The 27,780-nt window shown below is 41.8% G+C and overlaps 1 protein-coding gene across 3 annotated transcripts; it reads right to left on the reverse strand.

Annotated features, from left to right (window-relative positions):
• Positions 1–79: 79 nt before the first annotated feature.
• On the reverse strand, positions 80–27,780 carry BEND4 (BEN domain containing 4). Of its 3 annotated transcripts, none has more exons than XM_079306916.1 (5): positions 27,269–27,780; positions 18,537–19,103; positions 6,890–6,981; positions 3,490–3,659; positions 80–220 (listed from the first exon to the last, which is right to left on the reverse strand). In XM_079306916.1, exons 1-5 carry the CDS (start codon positions 27,630–27,632, stop codon positions 211–213), a joined length of 1,203 nt encoding a protein of 400 aa, XP_079163042.1. In that variant the 5' UTR covers positions 27,633–27,780; the 3' UTR covers positions 80–210. The 3 variants fall into 3 exon arrangements, with proteins under 3 accessions (XP_079163042.1, XP_079163041.1, XP_079163040.1); XM_079306915.1 differs by lacking the exon at positions 80–220 and adding an exon at positions 315–1,402; XM_079306914.1 differs by lacking the exon at positions 80–220 and having other exon boundaries at positions 315–3,659.

A 27,780-nucleotide genomic window follows, 5' to 3' on the forward strand; every position in this document is an offset into this window, starting at 1 on the left:
CTGTGCCGTCAGTCCGCGGGCGCGTCCGGCAGCCCCCTGCCATAGAGCTCGTCGTGCGGGTGCTCGGCGCCCTCGCAGCACGAGTGCCCGTTGTGCAGGAAGGTGCCCACGGCGCGGCCCTGGCGCGCGTGCCCCACCGCGTCGCTGAACACCTTGTTGATCTGCTCCTCCGAGGGCATCCACCACTCCGGGTTGGACGTGCAGTGCATCCTAATGAACTCTGCGGGAGAACACAAGGGTAAAGTGCAGCGTGTCTGCAGCGCCTGCTGCTGCCCAGGGCTCAGAAGCTCAGGGAAATAAGGGAGGAGGTATTGCTGCTCCACTTCAGCAGCAGTAGAGCCTTATGGGGGATGCCATGATAATGCCACCTGGATTGTTTCGTTTCTGCACAAGTGTGTCTCTCCACATGCAGTGTATGATGTTTTACTGAGCTACCTACGTGACTCATGGGACCTGGATATAAAATCCCTTCTTGTGCACAAAGAACTAATCTGAAGTGAAGGCTGTGATTCAGCATGTGCAACACGTGTGGAAGCTAAGGACAGATAAGGACATTGAGCCAGCACATATCCCATTAGAAGCCTGTTGGTATCTGTACCTCAAGGTGACTGCTGTTGGCTCCTTCTGACCTCCCTCTGCTGGCACCTTCAGCACCTGCAACCTGCAGGGGCCCCCAGCCTGCTGGAAAATGTCACTGCCATTATTTCATTTTGGTGCTCTTGTCTCTTTGGGATAGCTTTCCTTTTTAAGTTCTGCTATTTTCATCTCCCTGTATTTTACACCTATTTTTTCAGAGACTGACTTGGGTTTAGGAACAGCTAAATGAGATCAGAGGGCTGATTTGAGGAGCCTTGCAATACTTTTCAATGCAGGAGAAAATGAATTGTACTGCATGTATTAGTTATTTGTATAGCTGGTGCTGCCACATACAGCTATTTGTATGTGATGATTACATTCTTTATAATTTATGTTTCAGATTCTTTGACATCCTATATGCTAGACTTGCAGAAGGTGCCCTGCCAATTCTGGAGCTGTGACTGCTAGACATTGCTCAAATAGGTGTATCTGGACTTTGAAACATCCAAACATGATTTTAAATGTGAGGGCATCTTATTAGAAATACTGGATGCACTGTACCTGATATTGAAACAGAGCTGCTTATTTATTCTGTAACATTAGTTATTCTCTCATGCAGAATTGTGTGTCCCAGGATATTTTTAAATTCTATTTTCTACTGTTGACAGGCCAACTGCACAATAAGTGTTGTAAGGTAACTTCATTACTGTCACCACATCTCTAGGCAGGGAATGCTGTGCTTTTACACAAGTTTCTGTGCCTGCAAGGTATCTCATCTGTTGGACAATTAGGATGTGATTTTTGCATAGCTCCTCCAGCAGTGTGTCTGCAAAAGAGATAGCAATCTCTGTTTTAAATTCATTTCCCTGGAAATCCACACAGGCAACAGTAATTCCTACCTAGTTATGTTCACATGTGCCCCCACACACTTGTCTTTTTCTCAGAGAAATGGTTACCATGTAAAGAAGTAATGCTATAATTTAAGCAAGCCAGGATGTCTTAAAATTGGTTCCAAACACCAGTCAGTTGTAGGAGTATATTAAAAATGTTTATGTATATATTTAAACTGAGTGCAGATAGAGAACCAATTTGCACTCCCTGCTATGGTGGAAAGGGATAATTAGCTGGGTTGAGAATTAGTCAGACACTTGTTACCTTGGCTTGTAAATGAGTAGGAGCTAGTGGCCAACTCTCAGCACTGGAGAAAGTTGTCAAGTTCCCACCTACACATGAAAGCCCAAAGGGAGAGAGCTGTCTCCTCTGCTTTTCTAGCTGGTCAGTACATACTGCATGCTCTGACTTCCTCTTCCAACTTCTGAAAATTAAAGAAAATACCCTTTCTCCTTCTCCCAAGGAGTGCTCCCCATATTCTGTGTGTCCAGGACCTCAGAGAAGAGTGTCCACAAGCAAAATTCCATGTACAGGTCAATCTTCTATTAGTCTTGGGAGGCAGGTGAGAGAAAGGGGAAGAAAAGGGTATCAACACTGTGCTTGTGCATAGATTATTAGGTGATACTTAAAGTAACTTTCTAAATGCTCAAGTGCTTGTATCCAGCCTTCATTTTCCAGGAGAACTTCTGGGCCCCTGAATCTCTCTCTAGACCTCTGCAGCACGGTGTGCAATGGACTGGCCCTTCCATTTAGCTCAGATAGAGCTCTGGTAGGGTCTCATACAGCAGCTTAAGAGATCATTTTGTAGTGCAAAAAGAGCTTGTTTTCCTAATTTGTCTGTATGTAAAATCTGAGTTCATTACCTGGTTACATCAATGTACCCTAACCTACTTAGCCTTGTCAGATTCTTCTGCCCTAAATGGGAAGAAGCCCATATATCTGATGTGTATAGCCACTTTGGACTCCAGCTGAATGAGTGAAGGTATTTTTATCACTGACTGACCACAATACAGCTTTTTACATTGCATTGATTAGTGCAACATTCTTGAGGTTAGTTCAACCAAAATTTCATGTATGTGCTTGAAAAATACTATAAAGTTAACTATGAGTTAATTGAAGAAATAATAAGCATATGCATTTATACAATGTAAATGTTGAAACTAAAAACATAATGTTACTTTGGCTTTCAAAACTCCTTTTTCATATGTTTTATTGTAAAGCTTGCTACCAGCCTTTTCAAACAATTTTAGGAAACCAAAGTACACAACATTCTTTTCAGTCTGTACCTTTTCTGTGCAATATCCTCACTCTCTGACAACTGTGAAATTCTTGCAAACCTCCACCTCCTTTACAGGCTACATGGGGGAAAAGTTGTTCCCTAACATTTTCAGGCAATGTTACATCAGTATGCCAAAAAATAAGTTAAATTCTTAACAACATGCTTATGTACACTTTGTAATTAGCCTGGAGATGTTCTTGACCCTAGAACATGTTTTCAAACCTACTGTGAAACTCAGCTTCTAATCCCAGTGAGGCACTGTGTTCTTGTGCATCATATCCTTACTAGATATTAGAATAATTATTCTTTTGGTTTGTTTGCTGTGTAATGGTGTTAACAATGACCTGAGTTCATTATAAAACAGAGTAATCAGCAATGCCTGGTTTTGCTTCACTGCTTTTTAAAGTGCATTAGTGTCATGTGCCCTTGCATTTGGGGTCCCCTCTTAAAAAAGAGGCCTCAAAACCACCCAAAACACATAAATTATACATACATACATACATACTTTGTATGTATGTATGAAAAGAAAGTGGAGGGTTTCTGGGTGCTTGTCACCTGCCTGTGAAACCCCTTCTAGTTCTGCAACTGCCAGCCAAACGCTTCTACTGAGCCAGAGCCAATGTGGTGAAATGAGATCACATATGGTGGACACTGAGCGAAAAGATGCAGTACCTCTGAGACATGTTACTTTAACTGGATCCAGAGGACGTCTTTCAGGACCTGTCTCTCCTGACTGCACTGACCTTTTCCTTTTTCCAAGGCCGCATGAGTACTTAAGCTCATCGGTTGTGAAAACAAATCTGATGAGATAGCGAAGGAGCCGCCGTCCATCTTTCTTGGAGGAATTTACAGCCTCATCCCACTGTTTACTAGTGATGTAGACAGGGTAGTTGTTCAGCAACTGCTTACTCCCCTGAAAAAGTGAAATATTTCCGTTGCTTATTTTACAAGGCAAATAAGTGAAGATGTCAGCTGCAATAAAAGATATGTTTTTAACTATCTGTGAAACACAACCCAAAGTGAACACGCGATTGCTCTTACAGACAGTGAGTGCTGCTAAAATTACATTTCCATTTTCTAGAACTCAGATTGGGTGAGGTACAATGAATATGTTTTGAGAGGTATAGCAATTGATAATTTCCACTTTCACAAGCAGGCTAAAATGAGTTAAGAATCAGCAACTGGGCATGCTATTTAAGTGTAATGTTTCTTCTTAATAGGGTAAAATGCATAAAAAGGGTCTTTGAAGAACATGATCAAATGGATCACATCATCACAGCTGATAGGTTCCTTCAGAGGTGACTCTTTTGGTCTATTTTTATAATAAATATATTACTTTCTGTAGAACACACCTGAAACTTGACAGCAATTATGTTACTGTGGAAAACGTAAAGAAAATAAATAAAGGAATGATGAAAACTAAAAGCTCCATTATTATTAATGAATGCTGTATTAACTCAAATTATAGCTTTAAAGAAATGCCACTGTGTCAGCTGGAAAGAAATTTTGCATTTAACCTTCATAATTTGTGTGCTTCAAAATTCAAACATTAAATGAATGCTGTGGGACTAATTATGGGGATTCCTGTAATCCACACACATTTATAAGCCTTCTTAAGTCAATTGTACTTAAATTGTATTTAATTCTTGTTGCCTGTAAAATGCTATAGTTCAGGATTACCCAATTAATGTAAGATGCTACTGTTAATACACTTGAAATAATTGAAGTACACAGTAAAAACCCAAACCACACCCTCCTAAAGACTCATTCATTGTTACAGCTGCACCTCTATATCAAGACACATAAACCTGGATGCCCAGTTAGTGAACTCTTTGTGTGGCCCTTGGTTAAACAGAAGCTTGCAATGAGCCAGAGCTAGATGCTCAGCCATGTGCTGCACTTGTAGGCAACTGCTGTAAAGTTCTCACTTCCAGACCTTTGGCATCTGAAAACTATTTTAAGGACTTCCCTTGCCTTCTTTCATATATTTATTATAGCATCTTGGGAGACAGCCTGAGAGCATCTTTGAAGTTTTTCCTCAGGTATTTGCTTTCAGTTCTTTTGCAAGTTTAGTAAATATATGGAAGATTGAATTTATCTGAGATAAATGCTGAGATTATTATCAGATAATCTGCATGATCTAGAGTCACACCACCTCCCAGTGGGGTTGGCATCACTGGAGCTCAGCCTGTGTGACTGTCTGCTGCTTGTTTGCTTCAAGCTGCTGGCAAAGACAGCTATGGACAAACCAAACTGCTGCAAAGGAAGCCAAAGTGTAAGAGGAGATGGGCTCTGTCTGTCTGAAGGGCCACTCCCTGCCAAACACCTCAACACTTCACTCACTCCCCTGTAGCTGTAAATTCAAGCTTGTAACCCCCAAGAGAAAATCCTTTACCTATAGCCTAGCCCTATAACAATTTGGGGCTTTATCTTTGCACTTCATTATCTCCTCATGTCACTGCAAACAGGTCAGGGTCAGTTCCTGCCCCTCCATTCATGACACAGGCAGCTGCTTTAGTTTCTGCCCAGTACATGGACCCCTGGGAGGCCAGTAATAAACCTGAAGAGCTCTGCCATGGAAGAACATTTTATATATATGTATTATATATAACATCCAGTTCAGCTCCTTGTCCTCTTCCAAAACTGTGAAGGAGCTGGGGAAGGAGAAGAGCAGAGGGGCAGCATGGAGAGCTCTTTGGAGGTAATATACTCTTATGCTGAATAATTGTGACCATTCTGACCCAGGGGGAGCTGGCATGAGAACTCCCTTGGCTTGTTCCACTACATCAGTTCAAAGGACCATGTGATCCTCATGCTGGTACTTAATTTTTTTCAGCAGCTAGCTTCACATCCCTTTTATATAAAGTCAATTATTTTCCTACCTTAGATTTTGAAACCTATTTTTCTCCTATTTAAGAAACCCTTTAGTGAAGTAATGACCATTCTTACTGATACACAGCAAAGGTAACTGTAGGTACTGTCTGGATTTTAAGCCCTGTCAGGCCTGGCTTGTGCAGGGCAAGCCCATAATGGCACAGGGGAAGGCTCCAGGCTTGCTCATGTGCACTGAGGATAGATGCTCATGTGTGGCTTTGCTAAGCAGCAAGCTATCCTAGAAGCTATTCTGGGTTTATATACACAGCACTGATGAAAAGAGGGTGCAGAAAGGCCCAGCATCTAGATTTCATGAGAGCTCACATTGCTATTAACTGAGGAAAGGGTAATAAATTTTGTCTAACTCCTCAGCCTCAATTTTATCACACTTCTCTCTTGTTCCCCCTGAAATGTAGGATATTTTTCCTCATTCTTCTCCAAGGCATGATGTAGTGTTATGCTATTCTGTTCAACAATTACTGGATTCCTGCTACAGATACACTTTCATTGCTTCCTTGGAAAGTAAAGCACTTCTGGGCAAAACATTCTCAGAAAATATATGATGTGGTTTAGTGTGTCCAGCAGACATTAAACTAAAACAAACATAAAACCTCCCAGAAATGAAATAAGCAGACTCTGATAGAAGAACCAAAATACAAATGTATCTCTGCTTGTATTTGTACATTATAAAATTTATGAATAAAAGATTAATATCTGTGTGTTTAATTGAATAAAAAAATTTCTCACATTATGACAAGCTCTTTCTTGTGAGACATTACAGAACAGCCTCAGTTTTTACAGTACTTGAAAATTTTAGTTAAGCAAAAGAGCATTCAAAAAAGGAAAATTAATCCTTGGAATATACTTGAATGATAACAGTTAGTGATAAATATAAATATGCATATATCAATTTGTACAGGATAAAAGTGAATGGAGGAGCAAAGTGATGCACACCCTGAACTGCTGCAGCCACTCTCAGTCACCCAGCTACAGCTGTCACCAGGCTAACCCTACCCATAAATGTGTTTCTGAAGAAAGAGAGAAAAACTACACAAAGCAAGACAAGCACACCTGGCCTGCAGTTAGGTGCTGCTCAGTAAAGCAATCCTAGATTATACTAATAATGTGTTTCCTCCATTTGGGGATTACTGTACTTGGAATTTCAGTTTTTAATCTATTTTTTACTACTAGATGTTACTGCTTTATAATTTTTTTTTGTCATGAATTATCAAGCATAAAGAGATGCAGCTTGTTCTCACTGTACACTACCTCGGTTGGATGGTCTGTTGGCTGTGGTACCATAAGCTGGTTGTGATGCTGAAGAACAGTCTTCAAATAATCTAAAACTGTCTGGCAGGGCACTGCAGGAAAACAAATTGCAATTACTGTATATTAGCTATAAAGCAAAAAAATAGAAGAACAATATTAATTTAAGCATTTCTATGCCTGTGAGATTTACTTCAAATAGGAAATACTTCTCATTTTGATTTGTGCAGATATTTCATTTAATAAATGTACAAATATTGCATTTTTTATACTGAGATCTCTGAAATTACTTTTATTTTCTGCCCACTAGTTTTCAAAGGGTTTTTTCCTGAGCTTGAAATTATAATTACTACAATACAAATAAGGTCAGCAATAATGATAATAAGAAAAAAAACCCCTGTAAATACTGTAAAAATCCCAAACCATACAAAGGAGAAAACATTTATTGGACCTTAACAATGCATTGATTAACATGCAAATATGTTCATATGTTTTTCAAACTACATACAATCTGATTAAATATACTAAAGAGATTCAGTATCTTGTATACTTTAATTTCTACTCTCTCCCTCCTCCCAAATTTGTCACAAAATGAGGTGTTAGCAAATTGTTTTACTTCCCTTTGCTCTCATCCTCCCCCCTTTCCATTCCCATCACCCTCATCCATTTCAGTAGTGGTACCAACATCCTATTCCCTTCTGTTGAGGTGATAGGTTAATTAGAGATGATTCAATTATGGGTCTCTCTTAAGCAGATGTTGCCACATCCCTGATTAACTATGGAGTATTTTTGAAATGCAGCTCTTTTCTCCTGAGCTTGAAACAGCATAGGAGAATTAAACAGATATTAATCCAACATTACAATGACTTGTGCAAGACTAAATAAGTATAATTTTTGAGGTACCTTATGACTCACATTTTGTATGGGTGGTTTTTATAAAGTATTCAGATTTAACCATAGCTTCAGCTCATAACTCAGAAGATTTTTTTTAATTACTATTTTTTGGCATTTTATTATTTCTTCACACCTGAAAATATGGTGTTTTGAGCTTTGTCTTAAGCTGGCAATCTGAAAGCAAGCACTGAAATACCTGAGAATGTCTGAAGGTAGGACTTATGGTATTTTGCCCTCTTTCCTTGGCTTCACACTAAACAGCTACTCTGCCCCTGTCTAGCAGACAGGGTGCAGAACAACATTACCCTGTGCAAAACAGACCCTTCACTGTGGGATAAGAGGAGCTACATCCAGCAGTCTGCATACAGAAGTCATGAAAAGAGCCTGATATGATGAATAAATTCCTGTGTTATTGCACCCCACATTGACTTCTCTGTAAAGACAACCCACCAGTGTATTTACTCCTGCTTCTGTTTTTTCACACACTAAGTAATCTCACTGCAGGCTATCCAAGGAAGTGTGTACCTATGTTCTTCCAAGGGGATGGGGCTCAAGGGAGAAGACAACTGCAGATGAAGTACAGCTCTACTTTAACTCTGTGCTGCTGCTAAAATGCCTTCTCATTACCAGTGAGAAACATGAAAGTATTAAAAGCAGTCTAAAGCCTATAAAAACTTATATCCCCCCAAAAGCAGTAATGTTTTGAGCACAACATTGTATGATTTTTTTATCATTGTAGTGACTGGAGGATGCTGATCACTTCTGACTTTAAAGCCATGACACAGAGTTTGCTGTTGGTACAAATAACCTCAGCCAGGTGCTACTTGCAAATCCAGACTTTTTGGGCTGCCATATTAACTGAATCCTAGAAGAAACCACAAAGAGGGCAGTACGAGGTGGAGCCAAAGCTTTGGTGCTGCTGCTGCATCCCTCTAATGGCTCTGCAGATATTCTCTTTGCTGAGAACTGTTTCCTCCAAACCCTTCAGGAAAGGTAACTTTGTAAGAGCCTGGGGGTCCCAGCTGAGAAGATGAATAATTCTTTAAGTCTACTAGTTTATTTATTTTGTTTATCTGTGATGTGGTCTCTACAGGGTTAACAAGATCACAGTCTCAAGGGCTGATACTCTGCATGCTTATGTAGGTACCCACTATCAGGACATCACCAGGAGGGATTTGTTCTTACTGTAAGGAGTGGGAGAGATACCAACATTGAGATAACTCAGTTATGATTTAGCAGAAAGCCTGTGGGGAGGCAGTATTTTCCTGCCCACTAGGGAAGAAGTTTCCACAGCCTTTGCTTTCTGAAGTGCCAGCATCTCAGACCTGACACTGCAGATGGCAAAGTAAACTGGCCTGCAGAGAATGAACAGGCAAGGTCTTTGCTAAGGGCAAGGAGGAGGGGGAAACAGGGAATCTGGTGTGCCAGGGAAGGCTGCTCTGCTAAGATGTTAACACATGTAGGAGGTGAGCAGGTATTTGCTGCTATTGATCCAAGTTTAAGACTTTGTGTTATTCTAGGTATCTGTATGTTGTAACAAGTGCTTATTCAGCACAGCTTGTCACAGCTTTCTTCACAGAGAATCCTAATTTCTGATAAATAGTTGAACTGTGGTGGTCATGCAATGACAAAATCCAGGCTATGATCTCTCACCCTGAGCTGCCACACAGCACAGCAACTCCCTGGACTAAATCCTCCTTGCAACAGACAGCATCAGTGGGTGAAACACAGCAGAACTCAAGCAGTGATCTCCCAGTGATGCAGTTTCTACCCACAGGAACATAAACCTTATTTCAAACTGGGGTTTACAAAATTTTTGGAAAATAAATGGAAAATGCCTCATGTTACATACTTAATGGTAATTTCTCCCTCTTCTGTCTGCTAAGTCCAGCAGTGACCTTCCAGAGGTGCTGGGCTCCTGCTGAAAGCAGAGTCCCTACACCTACTCACATGTCTGTACAGCTGAGGAGTGTGGGTTTTTGGCCATGCTGTGCATCAATACCCAGGCAGAAAGTCCCTGTGTCAGGTATTAAAGAGTTAAAAACATGGGCTGTGAACGGTTTCACAAAAAAAAAAAAAAAAATCCCTCCAGAAATTCAACTGCATCATGGTAGTTTTCCCAAATTTTCTGAATACAAATATATTTGTATTTTTAAATCATGTTTTGTAATATAATGTTACGTAACACCCTGAATATCTGCAATACTCATCAACCAAACTTTTCATCTCATCAAAACCATAATTTGGCAAGATGTTGCCTGGTACTAAGGCCATTATTCTGGTTTAGCACTCTATTAATTGAAGCTGGCATCAGCTGTGCAATAAGTTTGTCTGGGCTCAAGATCAGGCCAATAAAACCACCACCATCCAGGACATCTCATGTCTTTAAAAAAAAAAAAAAATCAGATACTATTTCCATCTTTCTGTCTTCAGAAGCATCCAAAATATTACAAAGCATAAAGAAAAATTGTCTTTTTCATGTTTGGTTTAGCTCCTGAAGTGAGTTGTCCAAACCTCATGGTTTTGAAAACATGACCCTTTGGTAGCAGCTGCCTAGAGCTTTTGGTAATAAGCTGATGTGCACTTAGGGGTGAAAAGCTGGGGTGTTTCAGCAGCTACTGCTCTTCAGCTGTCCCAGCACAGGGAAGCAGCTGAGGCTGCAGTCCCACATGAAGCTGCTGATGAATGTGTGATAACACCCAGAGTTAGGATGGAAATGGAAAATATTTCTACCTGCTTACCATCATCATTATATTGGAGTGGCTGCATCATATTACCCTTCACAAGTACCAGAACAGAAGTATTCTGTATTATTGATAAAATCTATTTCCATCTGATAATGGTGCAATACTGTTGTTAGGATGTCATATTTTTCCTTTATTTTGCCAAGGGAAGGAAGACTTCTCTAGACACTGCTCCAGATTTAATTGTAATTATTAATTTACCACGGATCCAACTGCTTTTTACACATCACCATTAACTTCCCATCAAATCTATTTGTTATATTTCTAACTGTTCCTTTATTTTCTCTCTAAACTGGTTGGTTTTATAACCAACATTATACTTTTCCTCCTAGACAGTCTTTTGAGGCCTTCAGTAACATTTTTTTAATGTTTCCCAATTACCACCCTCTCTATTTCTTTCTTTTTAAACTTATGCCTCCAATAATTGTCTGCAAATTACCATGAAGAACCAAAAACACTATTGGTTTGAGCCGGGGTTTTGCTCATTATAAATGTTACTGGGACACAATCACTTACATTGGTATCTGTCATTAACGAGAACTCTCATTTTTCCTCCCAAAAATGCAGCCTCCTGTGTAAAACATTCCAGGGCTGTTTATATTGCCAAAGCACAGCACTGTGAAGAGATGCTCAGGCTGTAAACACAGCACATCTCCAAGGTAAATAAAGTCAATCTCCAACCTCTCCTGCAGCATCAGACACTCCCAGTGAGCAGGGATGGCTCACTCCCAGTTTGGCTCCTGTCTCTGTGCAGTGGCCTCAGCCCCATAAACAGACAGTAAGAATTCTGGTTCTTCTGCTCATTAGTAGATTTTGTGCTCTGTAGCTGACACTGGCCAGTATTCCTCTTGCTGCTCTGCAGAAGGTGAGTCCCTTGGCACTCAAGACCATTTAGCCCTGACTCACCAGTGAGGAGGAGAATTGGGAAGGGTGTACACCTACACCCACCCCACTCAGGCCAGCAGCTGTGAGCTGAGACTGGCTCAGCACTGCACTGTGTCCTCCTTCACTCGACCTTGGGCGATGCTTCCCTCCCAGCTCATTGCAGGGCATTTCTAAATTGATGCTGGACTGTCAAAAAGATGTAACAAATGATAGGGAACGTGCTGACGAACCACAGGGCTCTGTGAATTTCTTATAACATTAATGGAGATGCCTTTGCTGCCTGAGATTTGGACAAGTGTGCGTGGCTTGGATTATTTTACATCCTACGGTCATTAATTTCAACAGTCAGCCAAAAGCCAACAAAACTGCATGGATGGTCCATGAAGGCAAGGGTGTGATGAGCTTAAAAAAAAGCAAGGGGCAAGGAGAGATAGGGGAGAAACTCAGTGCTCAAGACCCTGCAGAATTGGATATTTGTGACTAGATGGTAAAATAAAACCGGCACCCATTTGTAGTGAAAGCATACAGCAGAAATCAAAAGAATTGACACTGTGTAGGAGGGTGTTAAAGATTTCCTAAACTGACCTACATGCCAGCTGAAAACAGGGAAGGGAGAATAATTAAAGCAAATATCCCATTGCTTTAAAAATCCCTCTCAGCTGTGTTTTCCAGGCAAATAATTCAATTTCTATAAATCTGCATCTGAAAAGCCACTGTACTTTTAATTTTGTTTTGCAATAGATTTCTTCCAGAAAAAAGAATGTTCCCCTCCCATATACCCCTGGGATGTACACCTCTGCATAAACAACAGATTAAAAGAGGTAAAACAAGGCAGCTGTGCATCTCATTTAAGTGATGCTGCCACATACTCTTGTGACTTTTATTTTTGTCTGTGCTCTCTCACTTCTACTCATTAGCAGGAGCTTCTTCTTGTGATCCCATTCAGCAGTGAAGTCTTCCCTTTAGAAGGGACATCCTCTGTAAACCCCTCTACTACACGTTTCTACTGCTGGTAACTAACAGGGAAACCAAGAAGTCTCCTGCAAGAAGGGACAGCAGTTTGTTTCACTAAAAACTAAATGTTTACTTGCAAAGGCCAAACCAAAGCTGAGACCTGGGAGCTCATCCTTGACAGGCTGAGCTCTCCACAAAACTCCCAGCGGCTCCAGTTTCTCAACAGACTGAGAAACCTGATCTCCCAAATTTTTGTGGGTTTGTATCCAGAAACAGAGAGAAAACAGACAAAGCAAGCCCTGGTCTGCTGCAATTACATGTTTCAGTAAGTTTCTGTACTCAGGCTGGTTTAGCAAAGCTGTCACCCCCAGCAGCAAGCAAAGCTGTGCACAAATTCAAAGGGGCTCTTGTGCCAAACACTGGCTGACCGTGCTCGAGGCTCTCTCTTCTCACAGTAACTTCACACTTTGAAGCTGAACAGCAGAACAAGGCCACAGATCAGACCAAAACATCCAGAACATCAAGGGAAACCAAAGAAGTGGTTAAATGTGAACATCAAGAAAAAGGACAAAAAAAAAGGACATGAAAAAGTGTTCATCATAACCCTTGGTGGCTGCTTTATCTGTACTGTGGCTGAGGTAGGTTCTTTGGAACATGAGGCTCTGAAAGTATAAAGGAGACAGGATTTGTAGGGAAAAGTAATATCTTTTATTAGATCATCCAATAGTCAGGAAGAAGAGTCAAGCCTTGGGCATACAACACCTCCTGGAAAACTGGTCTGACTTTTTCAATTACATTGATTTTAACTCTACCTGCAAATCTCACTTTGCTTTGGCTACTTCCAGCCACCATGAATGCAGTCCCTATAGGCGACCAGGACCCAACATTTGAGGGGATTTTCCTTCCCCATCCCTCTGCTATTTGCTGGAGTGCTGGGCTATTCTTTGCTGCTGGGCTAACAAACTAAGAATAATCATTGTATTTATCACACACTGCTTCATTTACTTACTAATTTGTACCTTTTCACTACTTTCAGGCTGGTTTATCCTAAACCATGCAGCAAAGCTGGGAGCACCAGGAGGCAAACCCTACCTCATGATTGTAGACCTTTACTTTAATCACCTGGAAATATTTTCTCCCTTTCAGGTAAAAAAGTGTGAGAAAATCATGCTGATAATAATGAAGAACTGTTTAATGTCTTCACTATTAAAATCCACATCTTGTGCAAAGCTCCACAAATATGTCTTTACATTCACTACTGGGAAAGTATCACAGCCACAGTAATTTCTATACAGAGAAAAGAAACTAAGAGACTTTTCTCTTCATGTGGATGGATTATTTTGTTTTGTTCTTAATGCTCCCAAAACCTTAAAGAGCCAATGATAAGTTTGCCAAACTCCTTCCAGGAATTACCTAAACTTTAATTATTTTTCAAAAGAAGAGAAGATAACACACTGAATGAAAATGTTTTTATTCTGTTCAGTTGAATAGAAAACTGAAAATGTTTGGCTAATATTTTGCTCTTAAAAAAAATAAATTGGGGAAGCAGGACAAGTTGAAAGAAGTTACACTGCTTTAAACCCTAAGCACTGATAAATGAATTGTTCTTCATTTATTCTACAGTTGTAACAATTAAGCTTTCACACAAATTTAAGTATTGTTTCAGTCAAATCAAAGGGAGTTTTTTGAGAAAAAAAATCTACCCATCCAGCAACCAAAACATATGGGATATTTTATCCATGTAATAGTTCCTCTCCAGAGGTGATCTGCCAAAAAGTGATGCTAGGCTACAGGCAAAAAGATCCTACAGAACTGCAGGGCTTCTACAGCAACAGGGCAGAGTCCTGAAAATGGAAAAATCTTATTTTCTGCATCCAAAAGCTACAAGAGGATATGTCCTCTATAATATTTGTTAAAAAAGAAAACAGTGTCACTGCCTTTACATCTGCAGAGGAAACACTCTTTTCCTGGTAGTCTCTTTGTGAGCCTTGCTTTGCAAAGCTAGAGGCAGAGATGTATAGCAGCAACTATTTTTAGATTGCAAACTCTCATGGATTTTAAATGGGCTTTTGCATATGGAAAGCAAAAAAAAGAAATGCAAAGTATTTCAGGAGAAGGATAAAATGATTCATATTATACAGCAGAAGGGAGGGGTTGGTGCTTTCACATCCTGCTGGTAGAGTTGCTAGTGGGAGCCTTGGTGACTGTGGGGAGGGCATGGTGACAGTGCCACCACCCCACAGGGTCCCTGCCAGCCTCTGGAACAGCTGCATCCCACAAGGATGACAGGAGAAACCACTACATAGAAAACCCTGCTCTTTCAGAGGCTGGATGGAGACAGTGTGGTAACCTTCACTCCCACCTAGCTGTGGCCTTGGCTGCCTCTCCACCTCACTCATCACCTCTCCTCATCAGATGACCTGCACGATGTGCATGAACGTGCAGGGAAGAAAGTCTGTGCTCTGAGACTACTTTGATGTGACAGATGGTGGCAGACTACACTGACACTGCAGAGGGCTTTCTGCCTCCCTCCTGAGGCATGCAACATCTTGATGTGTTGGGTCAGTGAGTTAGGGGTCTCTCTGAATTCTTCAGAAAGAAATCAGAGTGCAGGGATTGAATAAGTCTTAGAGTGAGTTCTGATGTTTTTAGTAGGTAAAAGGTTTCAAATGCCACAATAGCAATGAGTGTTCTAGTGAAGGTTGCAAACATACTGATATCTTCAGTAGAGGCTCCAAGACCACAGTTGTAGACAGTGCTTAGACACAACAGAGTTATAGTAAGAATATTGCTTACATATCTTAGATGGAACACGATAGATTCTATGCATAGTCTATATGTAACCTGGTGTGCTATGAAACTAAAATTCTAATAGGTTAAAGATCTAATAGGTTAAAGGTCTGAGCTTGCATCTTAGCTTGCTGGAAAAATGCTATATAAGAGTATGTACAGGGAGTTGTTGCTTTTAGCTATTGGCTTTTGCCAGGGCTTCTAGCCATTCACTTATTGCTTATTACTAGCTGCTCTGCCATTGCTTTTTGCCATGGCTTGTCTGTGACTGTTGAGACTGATGTGCTTTGTAATAAGATGTGCTTTGTAATAAATAACCTTTTTAACTATTAGCTACTTTGCTTATTAGAGAATTACCCGACAGAGTCAAAAAGAACTCCACATTGCTGGGCAAAAAAAAAAACCCACAAAAAGGCATAGAAACAAGCTCCTGTTTACATGTAGAGCTGGGCATTTCTCAAGTCACTGAAAAGTTTCTGCTAGCCTTTTCAGTAGTAGAAGCTCACAGGAGCAAAATGAACACTAGAGACAAAAATAATTAGACATTGCCTTTAGTTGATTTTTGATTAACTTTGCTCAGTGGTGGCTGTGAGATTGCCTGAGGATCTTTGTCCTACCATGTAGCAAAATCTGAGGGAGCTTCTGTGCCTCTTAACACTTCTCCAAATACATGGGTCATTTCAGATGTACTTGAATATGTCACCAGAAAGTAGCAGATGTATCTGATGATTATTTTATATGGGCAGATGAAGTCCTACCTCCTTGCACAATTCTGACGTTTGTCAGCTTCCTTTGGTACACTGTTAACAAGGAGTTTCATGACTCCTGGAGGGTGTAATATGACTATGATTATGCATGTTTATCACTTTTAAAGGGAGATGAAGGGTAACTATGACGACACAGGTAAATACTTGCTGCTTAACCCAGCATTAATCCTAGCAAAATACAGGCAATCACAATGGCATTCAAATGACAAAGAACTGAAGAATATGAATATAATTAATTCCAGTCAAAATGGTCTTATGGAAAGTAGATCTTGCCAGACCAACTGATTGTCATTCTATGATAGGCATATAGATTTGCTTAAAAAGTTGGGCTGAACTATATAAAATACCTACACTCCTGAAGAGAATGGAAATAACTACCATGAGTTAGCTGATTGCAAAAGTAGTAACACAGACTAGACTGTATATATATGTTAGGAACTCACCACTGACATCTCCAGTATTTGTCATTGCAGGAATCATCATTAATAGACGTTTCTAGAAAGGCCCAACAAGGACTAACAGCACCTTCAATACTGTTCAACATTTCTAACCAGTCCCACAAAGTGAATTTAAAAGCAATTAGAAAAATTTTGAATGATATGGAAATGAACAAATCAGCAGACAGTGGGCAAGCAGGACAGTCAGAGCAATCTGGAACACTTAGTACACGAACACAAATACAAAGTGTGTACTTCTAGGAAGAAATGTGCACAGAAGGAGAAGCTCAGCTGCACAATCCGCCAGGGAAACCATGGGTGCAAGAGAAGAGTCTATTCACCTTTGATCAGGCTCACAGGAACATATTGCATGCATTTCCAGAGCCCAGATTTTAAAGAAGTTAGCAGTTTCAAGTTAGAAGGGAGAAAAAAACTGCAAATAAGGATTCAAGTAATTTGAGGAGTTTCAAACAGTACTGTTTGCTTCATTTATTTAAAATGGAAATTCAGTCTGTAAGTACCTTCAATCAGAAGAAGTACCAAGACCTATAGAGCACTTCACTCAGTGGAGCAAAGCATAAAAGTCAGTGGCTAAAAGCTGATTCCAGGTAGACAGGCAGGGAACAAGGCACATACTTTCACTTGGTTCTAGTGTAATTAAGCACTAGAACCAAGTATCAGGTAAGAGATACAGCCACTGCTCACCAGAGACTGGAGGCCTTCTGAAATACTACTTGAGTCAAATACAAGTTATGCTTTAGTGAAAGCCAAAAAAAGTTACTGTGTTCAGTACAGGTGACTGAATGACAGCTGCAGTCAGATTACAGACCCTACAGGATCATTTCTGGTCTTACACCTGAAGGTAGGACTCAACAGGAGTTGAAGTCCACACAATTTCCTTTGTCGTGCAGAACCAGATGATGTACCAACCACTGCTGAAACCAGTGAGAGAGCATGAGTTATGGTAACTATATTTTTGGGAGGGGTGACAGACTTACTGTAAATTTTGGGTTTTCTTTGAACAATGCTGCTTATGGGATTTGACACTATCCCTATGGACCAATGCACAGAAGAAAAACATGATGTGATATAAATAATGCATAGTACATCCCTGATAGCTGGTGAGAAGAATTATGAAGACTACTGTTTGCATTTTGCTCAGATTTTGCAACTGCCTCTACATGATGGGCAGTAGTTGGTGGCTGCTTTCATCCTTTCTGCATAGTTAACATCTTTGAAGATTTTCCCTCTTGCAGCTCATGCAGTACTATACATGTTTTTCTCCAAATCAGAGATCAGTTCAATTAACTTTCCATGGATCTACCCATAGCACTTCAAATTCAGGTAAAAAAGGTGCAGTTCCCTAGTGTTTATACATGTCAAAAGTGCATCATATGCTTCTTTCTTTGCTAAATTGCAATTAGCTTTTAGTATTACTATTTGAGGCATATTTTTGCCTGTGCTGAAAGTTTAGAAAATACAGGTCCAAGATACTTTGTTCTTATCCCATACCTCTCTTCAAGTATCTTGGCTCACCTTGTTTAAAGAGCAAGAGAAGCTTTTCACAGAAGAGGTTCCTATTTGATTTCTTTCTCAGTGGCTTCTAGGTATTGCTGAACTGGAAAAGTTTTTGTTTGTTTGTGTTTTTGTTTTTTTGAGATTTGAAGATCAATGGGAAGAGAAATGTATTAATGCTTCTTACAAAGCTAGCAGCAATTTAAGAGAAACTGTTCAAGGTAAAAGCCAAAATTATTTCAGGTAAAACTATGGATGCAACTTTGAATAGTTTCCTTAAGTAACCAAAAAAAGGAGGTCCAAAAGGGAATTAGGTTCATAGGCTGCAATAACACTTAAAGAACAAGACAGATATAGAGTTATAAAAGCATATGTTTAAAATTGCTATGACAAACCACATGATATTGAAATTTGGGATTACAAGTACACGAGTACATCCCCACCTGAACACACCTTACTAGTGTATGACTCAATATTCACAGAGATGAGTATCAGCAGGTAATTTTCCAATGGGCACAGCTATAGGAATTTTGGCTGGAGACAAATTCCAGTGTTTGATTACTATGACTGCAACCTTTAAAAATTACTAGAACTTGAAATAATCTATTACCCACACTATTTTTATCACTGAATGGCAAACATTACATGGCAGGAGATTATTTACCTGGAATGCTCTCCAACTTTCTACGAAGTTCTTCATTTTCTTGTTGCAATGAAATTACCTCCTGCTCTAGCTCTTGACACCGAGGGCAGTAACCTTCTTCCTCTTCCTCCTCTTCCTCCTCTGGAAGTGTAGAAGACGATGGATGACCGTGAGATTCCGACGTTGCTGGAGATGTCCATCCACCTAAAGTGTGTACTGGAGAGGCTGAAAGTGGATCCACATCTGCCAAATGGCTAAAATCATTTATTGATGAGGTGTTCTGAGAAGGGAAGCTCCCAGAAAGCAAATAGTTCTGAAGGGAATCAGTAAAAACTCTCAGAAAGGCTGAGGTTTGTTGTTTCTTTTGCATATACTGCATCTCTATGTCTAAAATGTCTGATGTCTGACTATGGACCATTTTCCCAAGCTGACATTGGTCTTGTCTTTCACTATAATTTGGGTTTTCCTGCTTTATACAAGAAATCATGGACTGAGAGTGATTGCTGTCCAGTAGTTTTCCACCACAATTTAAGAGACTTAGAACCCGGCTGCACTGTTGAGCAAAGGCATCCAGAATCATTCGACTCTCTGCAACAAAAGAAAAGATGAATCACAGAAACCTAATGCAAAAGGTTATGGCAGGCAGTAGCAGCTAGATGAATGTACACAACTGTTTACAGTAGCATGCATTTTATTTCTGAACACATTAAAATTATGGCTTCTGCTTTAATACTTCTGCAACACTGTGATTTAAAACAATCCTGACTCTGTTTCTATTTTGAGAGTGCCCTTGTGCCCTTGCTGTTAATCAGAAATGCATTGTGATGATAGACACTGCTTACTGACATCTTTCAGAGGGATTAAGTCAGGAAAATGGGGAAGAAAATACAAATTACATTCAATTTGTTACAAGTTCAAGTAAGTACTGCCCTGAAAGCCTATTTCAAGCTGCTGGAGGGCATTATCTGTATACATATTTGTAGGACTTTGCACCATATCTTTGTCCTATGCCCAGCTTCTCTCCAACAAGTTTTCCAAGCTTAGTTTTTTCTCCTTTTTGTCTTTGATGCACTTGTTTGATATTGGGCACAGGACACTCCATACAGCTGACCCTGAATTCTATGATTTGGCTTCTATTCCTGTTGCTCTAGGTTCCAGGTATGTCCAGAGTGATAAGCACAAACCCCTCTACTTAAATCAAGCAAAGGCATCCTACAGTTTTATGGGCAGCCCAGTAGAGCACAGTGGAGAGCAGAGTTCAAGATGCTCTGCACACAATCAGGAAACTCTACATAGGGCTGTGCAGCAGTTTCTGGAGACAGCAGCTCAGCTCTGGAAGCAGGAGAGGGATGCCATGCTGCACCAAGTCAGCTCTGCCTCTCATGGCAGGAGGTGGAATGTCTCAGGGAGCAAGAGTAGCTACAAGATAAACCTACAGAGCAGGATGGCTCATTTCTGCAGGGTCTCATGTACAGCTCAAGCTGCTGTAACACTTCCTGGACCTGGACAGAAAATGACCAAAATATTTATGATATGACCTGTTAAGCTCCCCAGTAAAAATAGTGCCTTTTAATTTCTTTTTTTTTTTTTTTTTTTACCTTATTCAAAGCTAAGTTCCTCTAGGTATCTAAACAGATGTAACAAGCATTTTGCATAAGAAAAAAAGACTGGTGGATTAAAGTGCTGCCAATTTTGGAGAGCACTTCTCAGGCAGGCTTGACTTTTAGAAAGTGACAAACACATTTACTTTTGAAAAGACAAGCTGCTACAGATACATGAGACTAAGCACCCCAGACCTTCATTTACCACAGCTTCATCAGTAGCCTCATCACACCCATAATACATAAAGAACAGAAATGTTCAGAATTCAGGCCTTTAAGAGGTGACACTTTTCACAGCATTTCGTCAAGAGGAAACACTGTCTGGTGGAAAATCTACTTTACACTGAGGTCAGTACAGCTGGCCTGAAGAATATTTGAAACAACACTGATTTGCATTTGTACCATCCTCCAGATCTCTGCAAAGAGGGCAGGGCTGAAGCAGCATACAAATACTTTCAGTCTCAGTGCAGCCAGGAGAGCTCCCTGGCACAAAACCCAAGGATGTGATCTCCTGGGGACTTAACTGAAAGAACAGGAACCTGAGGTGGGCAGAGCAAGCCCAAGCCCAAGTGCAGGGTCATGAGCTGCCTGGGACATGCAGGGATTGCCCATGGGAAGGACTGGAGTGGCCCTAAGACCACTTCAAGCATCCTCACCATCAGCCTCCTGTGTTTAAGAGCTGTATCACACCCCTGCAGGCGAGTTCTGACTAGGGAGGGCAGATTTCTACAACACAGCTTTGATCCAAAGCATTATGCAACACCCTCTGTCCACACTATGATCTCCAAAGGGCAGAAATGCACAGGCACTGCTGCGCCCTGTGCAAGGTGCCAGGTGCTCTGTGGCACCCATTACCCACTGCCTCTCCTTCTCTTTTGCTACATGAACCTAGGGGCAGCTGTCTTTAACCCTTACAATCAATGCAACTGCAAAATAACACAGCAGATGTAATATGAATTAAAAGAACACTATCCTGGTGACATGGCAGCTTTCCAGATAGACCTGATAAACCAAAAGGAAATCAAGAAATTCAGGCATCACTAACAACCCCAAGATGTGCTTCCTTTGCCTTCTTTTCACATTTCCCCTTTAAAATTATTACAGGATATTGACTGTAGCTTTGCAATCCTACTACAGAATGGTTTTTTCATTCATTTTAATCCTATAATCTGATTCCAGACCTGAAGTCGTCTATACTGTTTGTATTTTAATCATTATTGTCCTTGTTCACAAAACAGTTACGTATTCTTTGCATATCCTTGTTGCATGGGGACAAGATATGAATGAAATAACTGAAAAGGGATTAGACTCTTATAAGAGATGTTACTCTAATATTATGGTTCATTTTAAAAACAGCAAAAAGTAACCTGACATTCAAATCACTAATTTTGAAGAATACCAAAATACACATTAATATCAGTAAATATTAAATTAATTATTAGTTTTAAAATGTAATGCATTAGGCACATTCACTGTGATAATGGTTTAAAATGGAACAGAAATTTTATACAGAAATGATATTATTGATTAATTTTCAGCATCAGATCTACTACAAAGGCACAATAGCAGCAATTACTGATTTTTTTTCTTAACTTCAACCCATACTCAAAGATACAAAAATGAGCCATGACAAAGCAGGGCTTGTTGGAAAGGCTAACCCAGAGGTGCACAAATCTTTGTTTTTCTGGGTACTGCTGCACAGCAATAGTGAGAGATGCTCTCAGCACATATTCTGGATAAATCTATCTCTGTCCTGAAGTAGGCTCTGCTTTGAAGAGACTTCTACACCAGTAATGGTGCACACACCCACAGTCTGAACAACCCTAAATGAGAATGATAACCACAGTTATTTCTTATGATGGAGAAAAAAAGATCTTACCCATTTAGCATATATTGTAGAAACTGTGATTTCAGCTTTTACAGACTATAATTAGAAATGCAAGCACTGTGCAATGTCTAATCACTTAAGGAATGACAAAAAGTTGTTTTTATGTGATTACTACTGAATAAACACCCATCTATGATTCTTAATTGATTTAATATAATATATGTATTTTCTATGAAAGTAGGATTCTGTTGAAACCACTGCACTGGACTAAAACAGTGTAAGCAGTTTAATAAAGTCTTATTGTGATATTCCTTTTCCTTATTACCTTGCTCACTAACCATGTAATTCTAATGTCTCAGACCCCAGAGTCTTTAGGCTTACAGAACTTCTATTGACTTTAACTACACATTTGCCTGGAGGTGGACTTGCTGGATAAGACCCATAAAGTGCTAAGAGAACAGGATTAAATTGCTAAAAGCATAAGTATTCCTAACTAGATTGTTTGAGCCTGCAAGCAGCCAGAACACACTATCATATGGTAAATCAGGTACCAGCTCCCAGATACAGCATTCATCTTTTCATCTTTTCAGGGGAGGTTCTTAGCTATTCAACTGCCAGACTGAAAACAGGGTTTAGTATGAGCAAACGTCTGAAACTGAATCTGATAACTTACACCACTGCATCAGACAAGATGTCTGGAAAATTTGGCAGATACAACTCCAGCTTTTCCAACACCTAAGGATCTTTTCAATACTTTGAGATCAGACAGCCTTATTAATAAGCATTGTGCTGGGTCTCAGTGGCTCTGGATTCAGGTTGTGGCTTTATCCATAGTTTCCTTTGTATTCTTGGGCAGCTGGTTTAAAAAGTCATCTTTTTTCATCTTTTTAAGTACTGAGTGGGTCTGAATACCATACATTCTTCCCTGCAGGGAATGTATTCATTGGTATTTAATTTTCAGCAAGATTGTGACGTTCACATTCCTTAGCAATTTCAATCATCTCACTCTTCACCTTGCAGTGACTCAGCCCTCTCACCTGATTATTTGTATTTCTTGGTTTGTTTATTATAATATCTTTATTAATTGAGATCCTGGGGCAGCAGCCTTGTACCCCTCAAACTGGCATTTAACCAAGCATATAGACTTTGTCAGTATATTTTTATATACAACCCTGCTGTAAACATCTGTGCTTAGGTCACAAAATTGAGAGCATTTAACATCTCCTAGGTTTTCTTGGGCATCTTTCATGAAAATCATTTAGATAGTGCAGTGGATTAAGACTACAAGTGTCTGGCCATCTTAGTATTTATCTGAAAGATCTACTTCCAGATGAGGGCTTGTGATTTCAAAAAACTGATCTTCACCTTTGCTATTCACAGAACAAACTGTTTTACTCTCCAGGCATAAAAGAGCTTTATTAACTGGTCATTTTAAATATGCCATGTTTTGGCACTGCTGATAGGTGTTACCAGCTCTGTTCTTCTGCCTCTGCTTTCCATGAAAGCCTACCCTAAATTGTAAGCTGCACTGTAAGGTCTACATCATGCTTTCCCAAGGAAAAGAACTTTCTTTGGTGGATCATGGACTGTGTTCAGTGTACATACTACCAGAGATACACATTATTTTCATACCAGGAAAAGAATCTGGACAGGTTAATGAAGAATTGATGTTTTAGAGAAGAGAATGGGTATCTGCTGGTGCTTTGAATAAATCCACCTGTGTGGCTCACAGCAGCAACAGCAGTCAGAGTAACCTCTAGAAGAGAGAGAAGGACTGTGTTGCAGTGCAGCTTCACATTTCTCATTGTAAAATGACATTTCTTATACAGGATCTTTCCTTGCATGATGAGATCTCGAGCTAGATGTTTCTTCACCAAAGCACTGGGTGGAGAATTCCTGCTTTTCCTCCTTTCCCTAGTCCTTCTTCCTACAATTCTGCTGGAATCTGGAGGTGAGAGTGGTCTCTTAGACAGCAACTGAGGGAAAATCTGGTTACACTATGGAAGATTTCCAACCATTACAAAAAGCTGCAAAAATATGGAAGCATTTTTAGTCATGACTCCATTTGAGATGCCCACTTTGAAAAACAAACTTGGAGCTGTGAATCCCAAGGGGCCAGAAATGTCATGCCTGAAGTTTAAGAATCAACTGCATTAAGTGTTTAGGTTGCTGGCACAGAGTTAGGCATCCCAGGAGTGGTGTTTTACTCACTGTTTGCTCACTGTTGCCTGCACAAGTGAAGAGGTATCAGCAAAAAGAGGGATATCTCTGAAACTGAACTTAGGAAGTGGCTGCCTCTACAAAACTGCCCTACAGCACTCCAACCTTTACTCAAGTAAGCAGCTGCCAAGTGCTGGATAAACTAAGTGGGAAAACTGTACACATCAGGGATGAGTGTCTTGTGGAGCATGCACATGCAGAGGACACCTACTAAGAGGAGGATCTGTCCCTCTCTCCAACACTTTAGATGAACCTCTGGCTAAGAGGTGTTCTGGGCCTGTCCCCTTGCTGCTGTGGGAGCCCAGAGACCAGTGCCAGCCAAAGTACAGGGCAGCTGTGCACGGAGAACCTGCAGATGCTTTCACTGTCCAGGGGCAAACCCCAGCTCCACTTCCTCAGAGACAACCTGTGCTATTAAATTGGCTCACACATCAGCTAAGAGGACCTTCAAGCCTCTGGACAACGGGACTTCATCACATACATACAGCACTGGGGTTCCAACTAGCTTCCTGCTCATCTGAGTGGTGCTACAGCTCCCAAGAACAAGGTGCATGGTGTTACTCCATCACCAAGCAGGAAGGATGGGCACATAGCTCAGCAAACCTCTGGATGAAAACACCCAGGAGATCTAAACTTTGCCTATTGCTTTATAGAACCACAGAGTGTTTTGGGTTTGAAAGGACCTTAAAGTTCATCTAGTTCCAAACCCCCAGCTGTGGGCAGATACCTTCCACTAGACCAGGTTACCCAAAGACCCATCCAACCTGGCCTTAAACACTGTCAGGGATAGGGCATCCACAGCTTCTCTGGGCAGCCTGTTCCAGTACCTCATAGTAATTTTTTTTTTCTGAATATCTAACCAAAACATCCCATCTTTCAGTTTGAACCCACTACTCCTTGTCCTGTCACTTCAGTTCCTCTTGAAGAGTCCCTCCACAGCTTCCCTGTGGGCTCTCCTAAGACACTGGAAGGCTGCTAGGAGGTCTCCACTCAGCCTTCTCTGACCCAGGCTGAACAGCCCCTACTTTCTCAGCCTGTCTTCATAGAGAGGTGCTCCAGTGCCCTTACCAACCTCGGGTCACCTCTGGTAACAACTCAGCCTCTGGTAATAAATGTCCAAAATACCACTTGTACACACATTGTAGCAAGTTTCTAGTTTGTTTTCTCCTGCTCTGTTTCTCTTGGCACTTAAAACTGAGCAAAGGGTAAGCTGGGACCCATACTGGAACCTAAAGGAAAGCCTGGATGGGCAGCTGAAGGCACAGGGACTTCAAAGAACTTTGGTGGAGAAATGGCAGCTCCTTCATGATCTCTTTAGCACAAAACTAAGTCAAAGACAAGTTCTGAAGCCTGCTCTAGTGCCTGGTTAGCACAACCTACTCAGGAAAAGGAAAGTCCAAACTTCTGCTCATCAAAGCCCAGAGGGCTTTGCTGTGAATATGGCCTCATACATCATCTACCAGACAGCTGAATATTTTCCATGGCGTAATCTGCTTCTGTAAAGAAATGCAGGTGTCACATTTATCATCAGTGTGTTGATTGTGGGCCACAAAGAATACTTAAATACCACCATTTGGGCATTTCCTATAAGAAGCAATTTCATGAAGAAAGATGACCTTCTGCACAGATCACAGAACCATGCCCCAGAGATGTGAATTCCCTGGCTAATCTATTCAAGTGTTAAACTTTTTTGGTAAGTACTTTAATTATTTGTAACAAGACAAGCTAAATTCATCCAGTACAAGGCTACTTCTGAGCAAAAACAGGCATTAAAACACAGCCATATATCCTATTAAGTAGCGTATCTCCCTGTTTAGTAAGGAAATGTCATCACATTTGTTACAAAGGCAAACAGCAACATACCAAAACAGGATCCAATTTTTCTAAATAAATAAATCAATGATGTGTCAAAAATTAACAGATGAGTTAATATACCCGATGTTATCAAAACCAGATGGTGCTTCATAATATTCATCCTGTTCAGTCAAACCCTGAATATATTCTGGACCATCAGTATATAAAATAGGATGCTGCTATTTGTGATGGCAAACAAAAGCAATCATGCCTGCCAAGCACATACTATAACAGGCAGCATTTCAGCTCTGCTAGACAGAAAGTAATTAGAATGCTTTTAATGTCCAAAAGAATGATGCTGATAGGCTGCCACAGATGTGTAGATTTATGAATATTTATATGGTGGTTTATAGCTGACACTTTTATCAGTTGAAGAAGATAAAATATCTGCCTGACTCAAAAGCTTGACAGTCAGGTTAATAAAATCTCATTAAAGAGAATGACCTATGCAATTATATAGGATTTATTGTAATTCATTTTTGATTGTACTCTGCTTAAAGATGCAATTTCCCATTTCCTGATGCCAAATTTAGGTTGCATATCAAGATCTACGTGGTTTTTAACTCCAAGCCATCACTAGAGGAAAGATACACGTTCAGCATCTCGGTATCTTACACCTTTAAAGAAAAAAAAAAAAAATTTGATCTCCTGTTTGTCACTGCATCTTACGAAAACGGTGCAGGCAAGCAGCCGATCTATTTTCTTTCTGTTAAAATCACCACCTCTCCATCAGCAGCCTCTCCATTACCAGCAGCTCCTCCGGTAGCCGGCCCCAGCCTGCCGCCCTCCCCGCCGGGGCTGAGCGGGGCTGAGCGGAGCTGGGCTCCCCCGTCCGCCCCGGCAGCGGCAGCAGCGGCGGCTCCCTCCTCCTCCTCCTCTCCCGCAGGTGCGCACCGGCCGGAGCCGCTGCCCGGCCAGTCCTGCGGGCTGCCGGCACAGCCCCGGCGGCACAGCCCCGCCGCCGCGACCCCTGCGCACCTCGACCCCTGCCCACCCAGCTCGGCAGCGGCCCCGCCCGCCCGGGAACTTCAGCGCTGCCGCCCGCCGGACGCACCGCCCGGCCCGTCCCCCTCGCCGCCAGCCCCGAGCGCGGGGAGCCGCGGGCATCGCGCCCTTCGCCGGCCGCACGGAGAGGGGTGCGCGTGTGGGGGGCGGCCCGCAGCCCCATCCGCTCCCGCAGCCCCATCCGCTCCCGCCCGCTGCAAAGTGCCCCGCGAAGTTGCGCGGAGGAGACAGTGGAGTTGCGGTACCTGCGCTCAGCTCCGCGCCGCCGCCCCCCGCCGCGGGCGGGCAGGGGCCGTAGCGGCCCGCGGAGCTCGGGGCCGGCGGCGGCGGGCGCGGGTGGCCCTGGGCAGCGGCGGGGGCAGCGGCGGGGCGGGCGGGCGCGCCGGGGAAAGGGCCGTGCGGGGCGTAGGGCAGCGGCTCGGCGGCGTGCGGGAAGGGCTGCCCCGCTCCGCGCCCGCGGGGCACCTCCACCATGGTGGGTCTCTCGTAGCGCTTGGCCAGCGCCGCCCGCTTCCCGGGGAAGGTCTTCAGGACGCTGTAGGGACCCCGCTGCTTGTAGATTTTGGGGGTGCTGGGCCCCTCCTCCGCCGGCTGCATCTCCTCCTCCATCCTCCGCCGCCTCCCCCGGCGCGGCGCGGCGCGGCCCCGCTCCGGGCTGTGTCTACCGCCGCTCGGCTCGTCTCAGCGGCACGGCGGAGCCCCGGCGCGGCGGGGCGCCGGCCTGATTGACAGGCGGCCGCGCCAATGCCTGGAGGGA

The sequence above is a fragment of the Erithacus rubecula genome (assembly GCF_903797595.1).
Source record: "Erithacus rubecula genome assembly, chromosome: 5".
Taxonomy (NCBI): Eukaryota; Metazoa; Chordata; class Aves; order Passeriformes; family Muscicapidae; genus Erithacus; species Erithacus rubecula.